General features: G+C 33.0%; 2 protein-coding genes across 4 annotated transcripts in view; one reads left to right on the top strand and one right to left on the bottom strand.

The window, feature by feature from the left end:
• LOC107448470 (uncharacterized) overlaps positions 1 to 20,818 on the bottom strand; it is a 57,221-nt gene that overhangs the window by 12,554 nt on the left and 23,849 nt on the right. Inside the window, exon 1 of one of the 3 annotated variants that reach the window (XM_071186044.1) lies at positions 6,318 to 6,452. The exons of 1 other annotated variant lie outside the window; for it this stretch is intronic. The gene's annotated coding sequence lies outside the window, so the exon portion shown is untranslated. Of the gene's footprint in view, positions 1 to 3,579; positions 3,836 to 6,317; positions 6,453 to 20,818 lie in introns of those variants that run through there. One more of the 3 variants, XM_016063665.3, reaches the window with a different exon arrangement.
• LOC122271569 (protein FAM200A-like) lies at positions 53 to 743 on the top strand. The gene is made up of 2 exons (XM_043053351.1): positions 53 to 200; positions 310 to 743. The coding sequence occupies exons 1-2, from the start codon at positions 53 to 55 to the stop codon at positions 741 to 743; spliced, it is 582 nt and encodes a 193-aa protein (XP_042909285.1).

A 20,818-nucleotide genomic window follows, 5' to 3' on the forward strand; every position in this document is an offset into this window, starting at 1 on the left:
TGCAAAAGCTATGCCACTCAGTAACAATACTGTTAGCAGAAGAATAGACGAAATGAGTGAAGATATTGAAAACAACATGCTGAAAACAAGAAAATTCTCAGTGCAAATGGATGAATCAACTTTGATAGACAGTGTGGCAGTATTGATAACTTACGTAAGATATATTGATAAAGGGCATTTTGCTGAACAAATGCTGTTCTGTAAAAGATTAGAAAGCACCATGACCTCTAACGATATATATATAATAAGCTAAAAAAGTACATAGATGTCAATAATATACCAATAAATACATAACATCTTGTGCTGCAGATGGTGTTCCTGAGAAAAATGGCCGCTTAAAATTGATGAAAGATGAGAATCCAGAAATGATTCTCGTGCATTGTGTTATTCATAGGGAAAATTTGGTAGCTAGAAACATCTTGCCTGTTCTAAATGAAGTACTACATTCAGTAATAAAGTGCATCAATGATATTAAAGCTAATGCCAAATGCGAGCTTCTCTTCAAGCTATTTTGTGAAGAACAAAATGCAGACCATGTGAGACTTTTACTTCACACTGAAGTAAGATGGCTCTCTAAAGGGAACTGCTTGAAAAGATTTATGGAACTGTTTGATATTCTTAGTGATTTTTTAAGCGACAAACCTAAAATGAAATATCTGTTAACAGTCGATGATAAAGCATTTGTGAGTTATTCAGCCGATATCTTTGAAAAACTAAATATATTAAATAAGCAACTTCAATGAACAAATAATACTCTTGTTGATGCAAAAGCAAAGATCTTTGTTTTCATTACCCTTATTGAGTTATGTCAGATATATATTAACAACAAAAACTTTGAACAGTTTCATTGGCTCCAAAAATGTGAAGTAAATAATACCACTTTACTTGTTATTGTCGATCATCTGAAATTTCTATCGGCTGTTTTAAAAGAAAGATTCTCTGATTTCAAACAAATTGATTTTCCAACATGGATGATGCAGCCAAAGTTAGTGGATTTGTCTGATATATCAAATATGCAGTATCAAGAACTCGCAGAAATGCAAAATGATGAGTCAGTTAAAAATTTATTTAATATAAAGGGAGTGATGGCATGGCTTTGTGAGGAAACAGAAATCAAATACCCAAATTCAACCAAATGTGCAAAAAAAACTATTGCTACCGTTTCCATCTTCATATTTAGCTGAATTTGGATTTAGTGCTGTAAATGATTTACTGCTAGAAAAAGAAATCGTCTGGATATAACACAACGGGGATACTTGAGACTGAAGCTAACCAAATTGGAACCTAACATAAAATCTCTGTGCAGCAAGGATCTCACTAAATTAAAATATTAAATTATTATAGAAAAATCTTTATTAAAACTATTTTAATTTTAATTTTTCATTATATGTTTTGAAAATTTATTTACTGTGTTTCGTTAACAATTCCTTGTGATTTCTTCCTAAAACCTATCATTTAAGTTTCTTAAGTGAACAATTCAATTTTTTAATATTAAAAATTATGTATATGTTACATAGGGGGGCATACGAATTTTAGAATGGCTTAGGTGGGGCATGGCACAAAAAAAGGTTGGGAAACACTGGGTTAGAGTCCCCTTGCCGAGGTTGTGGTTTTCCTCCATGTAACGCAAATGCGGGTTCTATCAAAACTCCTCTGCGAAAGGCAAAATTTTCCCAATACTTAATCCAGAAGTTCCCTTGTTTTCTGGATTCAGTTCAAAATTACAAGGCTACGGAGTTTAACATTAGTCGTAAACCCAAAAAAATTGGGACGGCTGTTCAACGATGGTTATAAAATAAAATACTCTCTAATATTTTTTTTGAATAAATACTTTTGTAATATGTTGCGACAATGTAAACATTCAGCAATAGATCAATTAAAATATTATTACAAAAAAATACAGAGTCAGTCACCGATGACTGACGTAGTATCCAACGTGTTAATTAACTGTTCAAAATAGTTACAGTAATTTTTAAATACAAGCTGAAAAAGTTTGTTTTAAGAGGTTTTAACCTTCGTTTAAAAAAAAAATTATTTTTTATTAATTCAAATTTTTACAACTCATTCCCATATTTAATATAAATAATTTAAAAAGGTAAATAAATATATTAAGAAGCCAAAATGTTGCTTTTTTTATTTTAATTTTAAAAACTTTTAATATAAAAGTATTAGTAAAAATTATCAGTTGATATGGTGATTTATCAACTGATAATGTGATTATTGATATGGTGATTATTAGTGGTGATTTTTCTCCCCGTCTAAGTTCTCTCCATAAAACGCTTTAAGGTTCACAGTAGTGACAAGTACAGAAGTGACAAAATCTTGAAGAATAATGTCTTGCCTAGACCAAGTTAGATTCTGTAACCTCATTATGAGTATCATTCAGTTGATGCTGATATCTCTTTAATGGTCATTTATGGCCCCTCCATAAAATGTCTTAAAAGGCACAGTAGTGACAAGGACAGAAGTGATAAAATGATGAAGAATATTATTTTGTGTGAACCTAGTTACAGGGTCAAATAGCCTGATTACGTGTTTTATTGAATTTAGTCATTAGAATGATCAGGTATAAAATAAAAATTTAATTATGAATGTGAAATAGAATATAAAAGGTATGGACGTAATTGAAGCTTATTAAAATATATTCATACTTTTAAGCTGATTTAAATACACTATTTGTTTAACAATAGTCTGAACATTTACTATATTTTTATTTATACATGGAAAATGAGGAATACACTAATAACACAGTCGTGAAAATTTCCATGTAGCATAAAAATCATATAAATATTATTACAAAATTATGCATAATTTAAACAACAGGACAGAGGCACGGAAGATAAATAGTAATAAATAAAATTTTTAAAAAAAATACAGAATGTGGGATATAGCTAGCAGGCAGAGAACTAAATGTTTCCTTTTTTTTTAAATGCAAATACAACAACCTTGGCGATTCTAGCTTGCTCAAAAAAATACGTAATACTTTAAGCGAGTCGTGATGGCTCAGGGGACAGAGCGTTCGCATTCCAAAGAGGTGAACCGGGCTCGAATCCCAGTAATGGCTGATCGAAACGACCACATCGTTTGCACCTACCACAGTGTTGACGTAAAATATCCTAAGTGGTAGACGGATCATGGGTAACAGTCCCCTTGCCGTCAGGCTAACCGTGGGAGGTTTTCCTCACCCTGTGCTGCAAGTGTGGGTTAGTTCCATCAAAAAAAGTCCTCCGCGAAGGCAAAATCTCCCAATACTTGAAGAGGAGTTTCCTTGTCTTTTGGATTGTGTTCAAAATTACAAAGCTACAGAGTTGAACATTAGCAGTCGTAAACTCAAAAAATTACGCCGCCTGTTCAACCACGGTTATAGAATGAAATAGTACTTTAGACAATTATTATACCTATCAATATGCCTAATGAAATTATTCAAGAAATAACAGAATGGAAATTATAAAAGCAATAATATTTTCAGGCATACGTAAGGATTTTGAAACTCAATTTGACAAGTTTCACTGTGAAAATGTTAAATTGAAGTTTAATTTTTGTACGTGTAGAGATATAAAAAAAATTTTTTTTACTTACAAGTCAATTTTCCTTCCAGATGAAGATAATTCTCATTTACAGTGTCAACAATGACTGTAGTAGATAATATTTTGTTAATTAAGTTATTCTAACAATGTTTGTAATTTAAGAACTACAAATGTGTAAGTAATGGCGTTCATTTGTTACTCTATTTTCCCAAAATAATTCGATAAATATTTGACAGGAATTAAGGAGCTGATAAACATTTCTTGATAAAAGAAACATGATGATAAGTTATTTATCTGATCCACGCTGTTATCCTACAAATGCGAACTGAAACTTTTATTTTACCCACAATCCCAACCGCGATACGATAACTCATACTTAACCTTGAGCGATTTAATTCTATATTGGATCAATGCTTTCATCTATTTCTCGATAGAGTGCGTTTATGAGCTGATAGAAATAAATATTTACAAATTATGTAGTATTTTATTTAAATGAATAAAAATTTTAAATTATGATGTCAATAAAATATACTATTTTAAGTGAAAAATTTTATTTTAGGGTAGCAAAACTAGTTTAAATGTCTAGGTATTGGTTAAGGTCAGCTTCAAATATATATATATTTAAAATCTTTGAAGTCGGAAAAGTGTTCCTATAACGGAGTTCCACGTTACAATTAAAGGGGTAAAAACTTTAAAAATTCAGCGAATCATTACTTAGGTCATTACTGAAAACATCAAAACCTATTTGATTGCCTGAAAAACTAAGAAGCTCGAGAAGAAATTCCAAATTTCATCACGCAATTCAGCTTGTTTTGATGTTTCTCATTCCGCTTTCTTTACTAGTGATTTAAAAGTCTAAGATAGCATGTTTCTTTATGACACGTTTAAATATTAATTTGCGACCTATATAACGACATGCTTATTTAATTCAAATTTTTCAAGAATTTTAAATGTTTACATTTAGGGCGATCTTTATAGACCACCGTCCTACAGTTTCTTAAGTGTATGAGATATTCCGTTTCACAGTCTGAAAAAAAAATGATTCCGCAGAAAACGAGCTCTTCAAGTTTCAACATCTTTTTAACAATTGGTGACCGCTGATTCGGATGTTTTTAAGTTCCTTCAACGGAATAACGGAACTTAATTGTTCTAATCGGCCGTAACTCGTATTTTGATGGAAATCAAAACTGTATCTTTCACCATCAGAATTCAAATTATACAAATTTAAGAAGTTATTGACGCTATTTCAGAAAATTTTCCTAGATCGCATTTCGGGGGTCAAAAGTCCGACTCCGTCAAAAATGCCATGTTTATTCAGAGAAAGTGTATTTTTGTGTCTGATTTCGTAACTCAAAATATCGCCTGCACTTATTAATCAGCATATTTGAGATAACCCCCTCGAGCCATTAAGATTGAGTTCTAGAACGTGAAAATTCGATCTTTAGATCAAAAGTTACTCAAAGTGCTCTCTTTTTGCGCTCTGTGCATTTGCATTATAAGATAAGACAACTCAAAACGTGCAATTTAAATTAGAGTCAAACGATTTCTAAACCGACAGCTTATTGCTTAATGGGCAAAGTTAGCATTAGACAAAATAACCATTTTCATATCTCTCGATTCTATTAAAATGAGTATTATTCGCTGAGGCAAACCAGTACAATATTATCCTTAAAAACCTTTATATAACAAAATAGAACAAATTATCGTACAAAAATACAATTACATACTGAAAACTTAGCACACTGTTGAACTTTGCACCGTCCATTTCGAATGTTTGTTCAATTAGACAAGGGTTAATAAATCATTCGTTGTATTGGGCAAACAAAACTGAATATATGTGTGAATAAATAAAAACTAGTTCAATATCCTAATAAATACTCTACGTTTTTTAGTAATCATGTAATCAAAATCTTTCAAAGATTGAATTTTAAGCTGATGACATATATCCGATTTTTGTACCTATTTCATAACAATTTGAAAGTTCTGCAAAATGTTGAAGTTAATTTCTTAACTGAAAAGTACATTTACAATTAAGCAATTTTTACCTTCACCAACATTTGGAAATCTGCCAGAAATTGAAATTAACAGCTTACAACTATTTCAAAATTTCAGCTGAATTGGCATGGTGAAATCATAAGTCTAATATTGTCTTTTGCTCTTATTTTGATGACAACTATACATTTCAGATAAAGCACATAAATTTATGGTTTTATTTCATGTTAGTATTAAATAATTTTAACAGTATTTAAAATTCAAATTTCCTTTAACCCTTTGCATCACCGCGTTACACATCTGCAACACACATGAAAATTCAATCATATAATGAGCTGAATTTACCTATAAAATCGAACCAAATTCAGGTAAAGAAAATATTGCAAACTCGGGGGAACCAAGTCTTGGTGCAGCTACCAATATTATAATGCGTTCAGCAAGAATTGTTTCACGACATAAGGATATACAATTTTTTTACAACAATCCCCTTGATTGTATATTTGGCTAAGGAGGGATTGAAAAATGTGGTGTTAAACTTTGTTACCATAAAAACAACAATTTCAAATTTTTTCACATGAAGTTTTAAATATATTGGAATTTTTGTGCTATTTTTCACGATATTGGAGATGTTCAACAAATGCTTTTTATCAATAAATTTTTAATTTTAAGGTCTTAAGTTTTTCATTATTTTTTACACGCTTAATATGATGTATTCTAACATCCGCGAAAATATTTCTTAAATCAGAGTTGTTGAGTTACAAAGGGTTAAGATAACACAAAAAAGAAGAAAGTGCTTACCAAAAAACAAGACTTTATTCTTCGATGAAAACTCTACAGCAAATTTGAAAAGTGATAAATTTATTAATTGGAATTTACAAAAACAAAATAATTAATCCATATTGAGTTTAATATTTTGGATTCAGATTGACTCTGCTTATTTTATATTAGGAACACACAAAGATATAAGTAATACCACATCATCTTTGCTCATATCATTTAATGAATCCATATTAAAAACAGACTTAGAGTTAGCACTCGCGAACCGCACAACTTTATCCATAAAATCCTCATCGTTATGTCTTTTAGCAAAGGTAAAGAGAGAACATGCATTCATGGTGTTAAGGTGGCTTAGCAATTCCATCTTGCAAACTTCTCGTAAAGACAGCACTCCGTACTTGTCAGCCGCGTAGTACAGTTCCAAGGTCTCTTCAAAATTCCCAGTTTCGTTTGCAGCAGAATACAGAAAGTTGACGAGTCTCTTCATTGTAGCTGATCCGATGTCTGAAACGACAACTTCGTTTTCGGCAGCTTCTCTCGAATCGGTATCGAACATTTTCCGGAATACAGGGGAGCGTGATTGCAATACCAGTTTGTGAGCTTTAATATTGTCCTCATCCACTTTTAAGACTATGTCGGTGTCAATTGCTTTGTCGAAAATTGTTTTAAAGTCCAAGCTGAGTTTTTCCATTGCATCACTCGTTTCATTTTCCAGGTCAGATGCCATTACGGTGCAAGATACTCTAATATTTCGACCCCTATATTCTGAAACCGAATTCTCAGCAATTAAATCAAATTTTTTAGAATTCATATAACCTAGCTCCTTAATTTTCGTACAAATAGTTGAATTATTTGCGTCAATCATGGTAAGCACAGAACGTCCATTTTCTACGAACTTTGGATTCCACAAACTCAAAGAAAGAGGGCCACTATATTTAAATTTGAATTCTAGAAATGAAGTCTTCCCTCCTTTAGTAATAAATTCTGGACTTCGTAAAGTACTGTCGCATCTTAAATCTGCCCCTTTAAGCATCCATTCAAAAAACAAGAAATGATCAAGATAAATTATGATAAGATTGTCACTTTTTAAAACACCTACCATTTCCAAACTAGAAATAATAATTTTCAAACTAATATCAATTCATAATAATTTGGAATCAAACTAAAATACAATTTCCAAATTACTGTAATTTACAAACTAAAATCGTTTCAATGGTTGCAGCAAGTTTCAGTCATAAAGAATATCTAAGCTATGTTACAGTTTAAAATTCTTCGAATTGCAGTTATTTGTTAGTAATATTTTACCTTTTCACTTAACTTCACTGTAGTGACAATGTGCGACAAAAGAATAGTTGACACATTCAACCTTGAATGGTTTGGTTAAATTATCAGTTTTCCGTCATCAAAGGGGACGTGGTAGCCCAGTGGTAAGAGAATCGAACTCCGTTCTGGAGGGTGGGACCAGATCTATGACCCATTGAGTACATGCTCCTAAAATCTGTGGAATGAAAAAGGCTTGTGGTGGGTCACTGACCATGTGTACAGGGTTTTGTAACAAATTTCCTTTCCCTTAAGATCTATGTCTAATTTGAGAAAGTGACTACACAAATTGTGATTTCATATCTTCGTATCATTCTCATAGATGTTTCCCGAATCGNTCGCCAATAGCCCATTGTGTAGTTCTAGTGCGACGTAAATTAACAACAACAACTTCACTGTAGTGATAATGTGCAGCAAAGGAATATTTGAAACCTTCAACCTTGAATGGTTTGGTTAAATTATCAGTTTTCCGTCATCAAAGGGGCCGTAGTAGCCCAGTGGTAAGAAAATCGAACTCCGGTCTGGAGGGTCCTGGGACCAGATATAAGACCCACTGAGTACATGCTCGTAAAATATGTGGAATGAAAAAGCCCTGTGGTCGGTCACTGACCATGTGTACAAGGATCTGTATAGAATTTCCTTTCCTTTCAGATCTATGTCTAAATTGACGAAGTGATCACACAAATTGTGATTACATGTCCTTAGATCATTCCCATAGATGTTTCCCAAAACGTCGCCTATAGATCACTGTGCAGCTCTAGTTCGACGTAAATAAAGTCCCTACCTAAGTAGGTAGGTAGGTACTTTATTTACGTCACACTAGAGCAGCACAATAGGCTATTGGCGACGGTCGTGGAAACATCCTTGAGGATGATCCGAAGACATGTCATCACAATTTTGATCGTCTGCAGAGGGGATGGCACCCCCGCTTCGGTAGCCCAACGACCTGCGCGTGAAGTCGAGCACTTTACGGTAGCACAGTTTAACGAGGACCAATACCACACGGCCTCGGTCTCTACGCAGACTGATCCAAGTGGTCACCCACCCGCACACTGACCGCAGCCAGTGATGCTTGACTTCGGTGATCTGCTGGGAACCGTGTCTTAACGATCAGTCCACTGCGGGACGGTGATCAGCTGGGAACCGTGTCTGAATGATCAGTCCACTGCGAGACATTTATTTATTGTAAACGTGACATTAAAGCTACGTTAACAGATTATTGTAAACTGTTCGGGATATATCCTTAATGATGAACCGAAGGCAATATAAGTAGATGCAAACACTTTAACCACGATTTATTTCATATGAATACTCTGAACCACTAAGACACCACAACTGAAAATCGCATTATTTATAATAATAAATGTATTTATTCATTTATTGGTAAAGCATATAATTTGTGGCTTGTGCACTTAAGGTTTAAAAACCTTTTTCAAGTGGAAGGACAAATAGCACAAGTCAAACAAAGACAGTACGGAGATACATCCAGGGTAAAAGCGGGACTCGAACCCACTACTTTCACGCTTCGCACAGCGTTTGGTGGGAGAGACTGCTGTGCCGTGATGGCCTTAAGAAAAATGCAGAAAGCAAATAATCTCTTTACTTAAGGAGAAAATTACGAACGGATGTTAGAATAAGAAATAAAAACTTTCTAATAAAATATATCAGTAGATCATGGAAGTCAAGCATCACAGTGTGCGGGTTGGTGACCACTTTGCAAACTGATCAAACAATTGCGATCATTTTAAGGGTATGCGATATCTCTCCTTATTGAACTGTTCTAGCTCAACTTCCGACCGTTGGGCTACCAAGGCTAGGGTTCCACACTTCTGCAGAAGATCAAAATTGTTAAGGTATGTCTTCGGATCTTCCTTAGGAATATTTCCCAGAGTACACTAGGGTTCGGGTATGTTTAAATAAATTATTACTTCTACAACCACTTACATAGGGGCTCTACCTAGCCGAGTGGCCTCATTAATCCGCCAAACGCTCTACAGCGTGTTTCAATTCTACCATAAATCTGGATGTATATTTTATTTTATAACCGTCGTTGAACAGCCGACCCAATTTTTAGAGTTTACGACTTATATGGATGTATTTTTGTGGTATTCTTAACTAATTTGTTCTACCTGTTCTTCAACTCGACAAAGACTTATAAGCTGTACTTAGAAATAAGCACACAGGCCCGCGCATGTATGTGTCACCATAAAAAACAAAGTAACGCAGAGGACTGATCCTTAAGATACGGTTCCAGCATATCAGCATCAATGTCTACGGTCAGTGTGTGGATGGGTGTCCATTTGTATTAGTCTGCGTAGGGACCGAGGGTGTCCGGTATTGCTCCTTGTTAAACTGTTCTACCGTAAAGTGCTCGACTTCGCGTGCAANCTTTTTAATTTAATTTTTTATGGGCACCTTAAATTATATTTCCGTCTGAAATAAATTCAATAATGCAAAATAATACTTAAACATATAATATCAAAATAAAAATAAAAAAGAAAGTTTTGTTTAAAAAAAAATTTACCTTATTAATTAAGAAACACTTCTTTATATATTCTTTTCAATAATAGATTACGTTCAGAACAAGGTAGCGATCACAAAGTCAGTCCCACTGAAAATAATCTACAAGAAACGATATCAAGTCACGACAAAGACGAAAAAAAAAACTAAGAGATGCGGAAACGAACATGCGAGATCACGATATATGCTCTCAAAACTGATTCTGGTTCTACCGCTCATCAATTAAGGCCCTTTCAATACAACGATACGAACATCGTCTTCCCCAGCGCGAGTTGGCATCGGAACGTAAGAGATCCTTGCGTGTCTTGTATCGCTATATCGTTCGTCTTCTTTACTCGAAGGCTTAAATCAGATTTCTGATGCATCACCTGGAACGAAAGTAGTTGTATCGGCCTGCCGATACAGACGTTAAATCGATATGTCGCTATAGATCGATTTATAGCCCAGTCCTACTTGTTACACAACCATTTCCAGGTTTATGTACTCATTAAAATAAAAGACGGTCTATAAGCCTTTTTTAGATTGAAGAACAAATAGTAAAAGTTAGAGGAAGGCATCACAAAGATATATCCAGAGTTAGAACGGATTCAGATCCACTACCTCCATGCTGCTGTGAGTCTGGTGGATCGGCAAAACAACTAGGCGAGAGAGGCCTCCCATTTTGGTTACAATGTCGAAAAGCATCGTAAAAATTTAAAAAAAAAAAAATTGCGCACACACCGAAAGTCCAGCAGTGGACAGATCGTTAAGCACCACTGGCTACGGTCAGTATGCGGGTGGTTGACCACTTGTATTTGACTGCGTAAGTACCGAGAGTGTGCGGTATTGGTCCTTGTTATACTGTTCTACTGTACCTTGTTATACTGCTCGATTTCGCGTGCAGTTCGTTGGGCTACCGAAGTAGAGTGTCTTCCCCTCTGCAGAGGATCAAAATTTTTATGGCATGTCTTCGAATCATCCCCAGGGATGTCTCCTAGGCGGTCGCCAATAGCCCATTGTGCAGCTCTAGAGCGACGTAAACGAACTACAACAACAACATTAAAATTAGAAACAAATCACCCTCTTGAGTCGTGATGGCTATGGGGATAGAGCATTAGCCTTCCAGTGAGGTGGGCCGGGTTCGAATCTCAGCGATGGCTTGTCGATACGAATTCCGCATCTGGCTTGCACCGACTACAGTGTTGACGTAAAACATCATCGGTGGTAGACGGATTGTAGGTTAGAGTCTCCTTGCCATGAGGCTAACCGTGGAATGTTTTCGTGGTTTTCCTGCTTAATGTAACACAAATGCGGGTTAGTTCCATCTCCTAATACTTCATCCAAGAGTTTCCTTGTATTCTGGATTGAGTTCAAAATTACTGCCTTACGGAATTGAACATTAGTAGTAGCAAAATCAAAAAAAAGGGTCTGCTGTTCAACGTCGGTTATAAAATAAAAGCATCACTCATAACTTCTATAAAGTGATGTGGCAATATCTCAGTCGTTGCTGTTGCAGTTCATTTACGTCGCTCTAGGACTACACAATGGGCTATTGCTAAGGTCTGGGAAACATCTCTGAGAATGATTCGAAGACATGCTATCATAATTTTTTTATCCTCTGCAGAGGGTATTGCATACCCGCTTCGGTAGCCCGACGACCTGCACGTGAAGTCGAGCATATTACGGTCAAACAGTTTAATGAGGACCAATACTGCAGCACACCCTTGCTCCCTACGCAGACTGATCCAAGCGGTCATCCACCCGAACACTGACCGCAGGCAGTGATGCTTGACTTTGGTCATCCTCTGGGAACCGTGTCTTAACGATCAGTCCACTGCGCGACGTAGCAATATCTCAGAGAAATCTCTTAAACTATGTATGATTTTTAACTTTAAACGTAATACAATATGCTTAATTTGACAAAAAGCGCTCTTTTCTTAAGAAACATTAAAAAATTTTATTTGCATTTGAAACTAAAGAACTATTTGAAACTTTGCCCACAAACTAAAATTCTGAAACTAGATTTCTTAAAATTCTGACTATTATGGGGAACCTGGGAAGAAAAATGAATACTTGGCATTAGTAGAAACAGACGACTACTGGCAGTTTCCTATCGACAAATTTTTAAAAGTATGGGTGTTTCTTAATTTCACGGTTATAAATTATTAAAGAAACGGTTAATCCGTACATCTACAGTTCAACTCGTATCGCTTATAAAGTACCACAATTTGCAGATGTAATCTCAAAAGGGGGTATCATTTCAATCCCATTCTATATTTTGTTTTTTAAATTAGTTTTTCAACATTTTTTTATTGAGCAAATGGCGGAAATCTATATTTAGGATTGGAAAAATATTTGAAAATTCTGAATATATAAAAAAAATTTATCCAAAAAATTCTAAATTTATTTCATTATGAACAGATTAATTAATGAAAATTATTTAACTCAATATTATATTACATATTTTTCTTTGGGTAGAATTTTCTAATGTTATTTTACATATTATGAATTCAACAAATTGATAAAATAGTAATAAAACCTAAGGCAAACCACTTTCTGATTGAATCAATACTAAAATACTAAGGGTTTTTGTAACCCATACATATGCAAGTATATTGAAAATATTGAAGGGCACATAATGCTGCATCTTTTAATTGTATAAAAATTTTTCTATACGGATATTTAATGAAATTTCTTATTATGAATATCTAGAATACAACACTAACAAAATATGCATCTTTTTTTCCTAATCTGAATAATTCGAACAAGTTGTAACTCCTAATGGTAATTACCCTCTTTTTTTAAAAGAAGGTCAATAAAATGTCAAAGTCGGGCTAAAATTACTTAGTTGTACATACTTTTGTTTTACTTAACAATGTGAAAGAAATGTATGAACTGTATGTTATTTTTTAAAAAAGCATGGCCAAAATAAAACAATGATTCATCACCGCTTGACCACTGAAGCAATGCACTACTAGTGGTCAACTTACTCAGTTTTCACTTGACCACGAAAATACTTTTCAAGCGACAAAAATAAAATTATCTATACAATTTTTAATCTTTTCAGAGGTGGTGAAATAAATAAATTCCCACTTATTTTTGGTAATATAAAACACTGAAATTGTGATAATTTTCATTTCATAAAATACGCGGTTTTTAATCTATTATAAATTTTGAAAACTTTTCCGATAAAATAGATAGCTTCGTTTTGGGAGTGCAAAGAATGACCAAAATTCTTATGGTTGACCTACTCAAAAACTTTTAATCAAATAATTCTGCCCCAAAGAAGACTAAAAGCGTACTGTACTTGTCTGTTCTTAAATTTATAACTAAAAAGAAAGATTGTGGAGTCTGAAAAATTTGCAGGATTCGCAATTATTTAAAAGATAGGTCCTATCAATAGAAATAATTAAACTCTTTGACGTTATGAAAATTATTTACATAAATATATATTATTATACTACCGAAAATGAAATTTTAATGAATATTATGACAATTTTTTAAACTATAACCTATATAAATTTGATATAGTTTAAATAACATATTAAACTATATCTTTGGAAAAATCCTAAGACTCGAAACGAACTAAGAAAACGAAGTATTTGATTTTATAAAAATTATTCAGATAAGTGTATATTTTATCCAACAAATTACTTAAATGAATATTATGACATTTATTCAAACTATTGCTTATCTCAAAATTAATTTATTACATTTGAGCGCTTTTAAGTCTTCAAATGTTTTGAAAAAATTTAAAATTTTGAAAAAATTAATAAAACGCTCAGAATAATTTATTAATAAATAAATTACTGCTAATTTTTCTTATTCTAAAACCTAATTTATTTCGTCTAGTCTGAAAACTATTTAAAAGGAAAATATTAAATATTTTTTCAACTTATCATTAATAGTAGTTTCCTAGTTCAATGAATAATTATTAAAATGTATAAATGTTAATGTAAAATGTATGAATGTAAAATGTGTTGAAATGGTTAAATATGTGCTAAGTGATATCTAGATCTATTACAAATCAAAATTTAATACGAATAAATTTATTAACATTTATTTCTTAAACCAAATATTGTAATATTAAACGTAATTTTAAATAAAATATCCAATATAACTTAAAAAACAGGAATACATTTGAAATCAACATTTACTTAATAATAAAAATACCTTCCATGGATTTGGTTGACAATTAAACATACAAAGTAGGAAGTTGTGCTATCTGAAAAGTCAAAAGTTGCAGTTGATCATCTTCTACAATTGAATCGGCTAAAAAGCGTTCACTTTTTTAATGTGCGAGCACACAAACGCATCAGTAATTTCATATCGTCCTTGCTCAGTTCGTCAAACGCATCCGCATTTACAGCAGGTTCAAAATTTCCGCATATATACTGCACTATTTCTTCCAAAAACACTTTATCGCCGTGCCGATTTGCTAACGCAAAGAGAATACATGCTTTTTCTGCACTGATACTGCAAAGCAATTCTGTTTTGCATTCTTCCCGCAGAGACAATACTTCATACTTGTCAGCCGCGTAGTACAATTCTAGAGCTTCATCAAAATCAGACTTTTCGATCGCTCCCGTGTAAAGAAAAGTGACAAGTCTCTTCATTGCTGTTGCCCCAACGTCTGAGATGGTTACTGTATTTTCTGAAGATTCGCTTGAACCGGGATTGAACATCCTGTTGAACACGGGTGAACGTGCTTGCAGTATCAATTTATGAGCTTTGATGTTTTCATCTCCTGTCTTCAATACTACGTCATAATTTATGCCTTGATCTAAAATTTTCTTTAAGTCTAAAGAAAGTTCTTTCAAAGAATGTTTTGATTCTCTTACGGTATTCGCACTGTTATACCTGAATGTGCAAGAGATAATAATGGGGAAATCAATTTCGCAAGTTTTCTTTCTAAATTTTCGAAGTAAATCAAACTCGCTTACATTTGGAATGTTCATTGTTGATTTATGCTCACTATAAATTATTGTATTTTTACTGTCCGATATACAAATCAAACAATAATCACCACTAGCAAATTTCGGATTATATAGTATTAAATCTAGATAAAAATTCGTATTTCTCACCTCAAGAGATGAAGTTCCTCTATTTTCTACTTGAAATACCGATCTTCGAATCAATCTATCTTTTCTTATGTCCGTTTCTTCTAACTTCCATTCAAAAAACATAAAATTCTTCGCATCGATTGAAAACAGACTTTCGTCTTGTAAAATAGTAGTCATTTTACAGTTAAGTCAGACACAGAAATGAAGTCTTTTTTTTTCAAAAGAAAGAACTTATCAATGTAAGTGAATAAAGTCCTAATGATAAAAATTTTAGTCGTTTCATATCTCATCATCGTATTAACATAAAATTGTGAATGAAACAAGAAAAACACAGCTTGGTACATTGAGCCGGTGAAAAACAAGGGTGGCACGAATGAGTTGAGGAGTGTGATTGATTATTATTAAATGCTTGTGATAACTAAACTCAATTTGTATAAATATTCATATTTCCATGGTTTCCAGTCATCCTGCGGCCACCTTGTTTTAAGGAAGAATGCCACCAAATACTGTGAAACGTGAAGGAATGATGTTCGAATCCCTTCTTTACCCTAAATGTATTTTATGCCCAGTCATCATTCAAAGTAAATTCATCAGTCAAAATATTCATCCAGGTTTATGGTGGTATTTAAACTCTTTACTTCAACGCTATAGAGCGTTTGACGGATCAATGAGGCTACTCGGCCATGTAGATGAACTATGTAAGTGGTAGCAATTTATTTAAACATACTCGAACCTTGGTGTACTCTGGGAAATTTACCTAAGGAAAATCCGGACACATGCTGTAACAATTTTGATCTTCTGCAGAGGGGTGGAACCCTAGCTTTGGTAGCCCAACGACCTGTGCCAGAAGTTGAGCTCCTTATGGTAGAACAGTTTAATAAGAAGCGATATCACGCACCCTCAGAATACTATCAGTAGTTTGATCAGTTTGCAAACTGATCAAAGTTGTCACCCACCCGAACACCGACAGCAGCCAGTAATGCTTGATTTCCGTGATCTACTGATATTTTTTATTAGAAAGTTCTTATTTCATTACATTTTTCGAATCTCTTATTCTAACATCCATTCGTAATTTTCTCCTTAAGTAAAGAGGTCCCGCAGTGGACTGATCGCTGAGACACGGTTCCCAGCCGATCACCGAAGTCAAGCATCACTGGCTACGGTCAGTGTGCGGGTGGGTGACCACTTGGATCAGTCTGTTAAGGGACCGAGTGTGTGCGGTATTGGTCCTCGTTAAACTGTGCTATCGTAAAGTGCTCGACTTCGCGTGCAGGTCGTCGGGCTACCGAAGCGGGGGTGCCATCCCCTCTGCAGAGGATCAAAATTGTGATGGCATGTTTTCGGATCATCCTCAGGGGTGTTTCCCAGACCGTCGCCAATGGCCCATCGTGCAGCTCTAGTGCGACGTAAATTAACTACAACAACTTAAGTAAAGATATTGTTTGTCTTCTGCATTTTCTTAAAGCCATCCTGGCAGAGCGGTATCTCCCACCAAACGCTGTGCGAAGCGTGAAGATAGCGGGTTCGAATCCAGCTGTAACCCTGTATGTATCTTCGTACTGTCTTTGTTTGACCTGTGCTATTTGCCCTTCTACCAGACAAAGGCTTATAAGCCTTAATTAAGCACGCAAGTCGGCAAATATATGTTGTACCGGTAAATGAATAAATACTTTTTTTCCTTATAAATAATGCGATTTTTAGTTGTTATTAGTGAAGTTGCTTAGTTGTTTACTTTATTAAAAATCTTTGATTTACTAAAAATTCCTTGATTCGACATGCTGCATAAAATGTATATCTTAAGTTTAAGTCATTTATAATTTTTTACTATCTAGTCGGTGTGATGGGTTAAGTCTTCGTCTATCAAGCTTGTTTTGGGTTCGATACCCTGTGGTAAAGGCTGTGTGTCTGATCGGATTGTTTATGCTCCTATCGTGTCTTAGTGGTTCAGAGTATTCATATGAAATAAATTGTGGTTGAAGTGTTTTCATCTACTAATATTGCCTTCGGTTCATCATTAAGGATATAGCCCTAACAGTTTACAATAATCAGTTAGCACAGCTTTAAGTGTTTACAATAAATAAATAAATTAAAGAAAAAAACAGGGCATAATTTAAAAATTTCGGTCTTGATGTATAATTATGATACGATGAATACGGTGCTGCTACATCTATACGCTACGGCATATAATGCTACACCTTTTAATTGTATACAAGCTTCTGTGTACCGATATTTTATGAAATTAATTATAATGAATACCTAGAATACAACACTAGCAAAATATGCATCTTTTTTTCGTAATTTGATCAATTTAAACAAATTGTAACTCCTTATGGTAATTACTCTCTTTTTTTTAAAATAGTGTAATAAATTTAAGTCCGGCTAAAATTATTTAATTGCACTTACTTTTGTTTTACTTAACCTCTTAAAAGTGACATATATTTCAGAAAAATGAACCAAAAATGGAATGGAATATAAAAACTGGATCTTAAAATTGAATAACCGATTTTAAATGTGATTGATACAAAAAATTATTGCTCGGAATTGAAAATCCATAATGGCAGATCATTTTATTGTATACTGAATGTCAAATTTAAAAAAAATTTAAAGTGTGTATTTTGTTATACGATTGATGTGGAGATTAAAAACTTAACAGTGACATATATTTCAGAAAAATGACATATATTTCAGAAAAGGGATTTTTTTTTACTGTTTAATTTTGTTCTTTATATCATTATAAAAGTTTGAAAATGGGTTTTCATTACAAAAATAAAATTTTAAATGAAATAACTGCAGTATTTATAATTTTTACAAACACATAAAAAAGTAATGGATTACACAAACATCTTATTCAATTAGAGGAAATTAAACAAAATTTTGAAGTTAAATATAACTAGTATAATCTAATATATATAATTCTCTTACGTGGCTCCCAAATTTTGGCTGTATTTCTTTTCCGCCGGTGGCAACGTTTGCTTTGTTTTGTTTACGTTACTATTCCTCCCACACGGCGAATCGATCAATGATTGCGGCTAAAAATGTCACATGCCAAATCTAGCTGAGCTGGCTCAACATATAGCGCTTTTAAAAATGGAAACTGAAATAACCAGAGAGCATCAGCAGCGGCAATCTCATACTATTAAGCTAGGCAGAAGTGAGTAGTCTTTGTCGATAGCTCTCTATTTTAGTATTTTGTCGAAAGCGCTTTTTTTCACCAGTTTATATATTACGAATTTATTTGACGATTTTTAACTTATATCACGAATTATACTATAGCACATTTCTAACAGGTTTAACGAATTACATATCATTTATTTGAATTCAAATTTATTTTAATGACTTAGTATTTACTAAAACGATGTAATTTTTTTTTAAAAAAAAGTTTTTAAATGGATTTGAATGATTGTTTTGAATTCTTAGAATTTTCTGCATTTGCAATGCACCTAAGTTAGTAGCGAGCGAAGCAAACTTGGTTTGCGAAGCAGACCATATAAGATTGCGTAGCAATTCTCGGGGGTTGGCAAGCGTTAGCGAGTAGGGGGAGCAGCCCACTAGTATAATATAAAAACACAACAATATGATTTTCAATTTATAAATTTTACAAATCTTCTCTTCCCTCAACTCATTTTACCACCCACATTTTCCCTCCCTCGACTGAAGTCGTAATCGGTGAAAAACTAAGACCACTAATGCCATCTATATGGAAAATAGTGAATTAAGTATCCTAAAGTAGGAACGAACCCAGCTTGGGCTTCCTAAAATAGAAACGTTAATTTCTCTCCTGCCTGTGGTCAATTCGGGCATCAAAAATACTGCACTTAGTAGTTGCCGAATTGGATACGGGCGACATTGGCAAGGGGTTAATAATGTGAAAGAAATATATGAATTGTATGATGTTTGTAAGAAAAGCATGACCGAAATAAAACAATGGTTCATCACCTCTTGACCACTGAAGCACTACATGCGGTCAACTTACATATGTATACATTTTTAATCTTTTCAGAGGTGGTGAAATTAATACTACCCCACTTATTTTTGACAATAGAAACTACTGAAATTGTAATAATTTTCATTTCATACAATACGCGGTTTTTAATCTACTGAAGGGATTTAATTATCGACTATGTCAACCTTCATTTATTACAAGACAGCTTTTGATTGAATCATGCTAACATGCGTTATATGCTAGTGAATTGATGTTTAATGTTTATAGTGGTAGTTGTTTTTATTTTCGTCAATTTTGCTTTTATAGTATTCTGATCATTATTATTTATTCTTCAATATTGTTTTATTGACCGGGTGACTTAATTTACTTCACCAGATTCTTTTTCTTTGAACTGTACATTCTTAAGCAATTCGACTGTTTAATGTCGACAAATTCAAATCAAGTACGGGTCACTAATGAAGAGTTTTAATAATCGACTGAACTAACTTTTATTTATTAAAAGGTACCTCAAACGATCAAATAACATGTGATATGTACTATTGAATTGTTATTTAATATTTATAGTGGTAGTTACACCACATTACAATTATGAATTTTGAAAACTGTCCCAATAAAACAGATAGCTATGTTTTGAGAGTTCTCATGGTTGGCTTACTCTAAAACTTTTAATCACATATTTCTGCTCCAAAAAAGAGTAAAAACGCTCTGTAACTGTCTGTTCTTAAATTTATAACTAAACAGAAAGACTGTAGGGTCAAAGATGCAGTCGGAAAAATTTGTAGGACTCCAATTATTCAAATGATAGGACCTATTGATGGAAAGAATGAAAGTCTTTGACGTTATGGAAATTATTCAGTTAAATATATGTAACTATATTACCAAAAATATAGTTTTATTGAATATTATGAAAATTATTTAAAATATAACTTATATGAATTTGATATAGTTTAAATAATATATTAAACTACAGATTAAAAAAATTTCTGATATTCCGACTCCTGTTATTTAAAAGATAGTTCCTATGGATAAAAAGTAAAACCAAATATTTTATCTTATGAAAATGATTTAGATAAGTGTATATTTTATCCAACAAAAAAATTAGTTTAATGAATATTATGACAATATAATTTAAACTATAACTTATATGAATTTAAATAATATATTAAACTATAGCTTAGAAAAATTTCCATGACTCCGACTACAGTTAATTAAAAGATAGATCCTATGGATAAAAAGGGAAACAAAGTATTTGATCTTATGAAAATTACTTAGATAAGTGTATATTTTATCCAACAAAAATACGACTTTAATAAATATTATGACAACATTATTTAAACTATAACTTACATCAATTTAAATAATATATTAAACTATAGCTTAGAAAGATTTCTAAGACTCCGACTACAGTTAATTAAAAGATAGGTCCTTCCGATAAAAAGGGAAACAAAGTATTTGATCTTATGAAAATTATTTAGATAAGTGTATATTTTATCCAACAAAAAAATTACTTTAATAAATACTATGACAATTATTCAAACTATTACAATGTATTGCATTTGAGCGCTCTTGAGTCTTTCAAAGCATTCGATGCTTTGAAATATTAATAAAAAGCGCAGAATAATTTATTAATAAATAAATTATGGATAATTTTTTCTTATTTCAAAACCAAATTTATTTCGTCAAGTTAAAAGGAAAAT

Source organism: Parasteatoda tepidariorum, chromosome 10, assembly GCF_043381705.1.
Source record: "Parasteatoda tepidariorum isolate YZ-2023 chromosome 10, CAS_Ptep_4.0, whole genome shotgun sequence".
Taxonomy (NCBI): domain Eukaryota; kingdom Metazoa; phylum Arthropoda; class Arachnida; order Araneae; family Theridiidae; genus Parasteatoda; species Parasteatoda tepidariorum.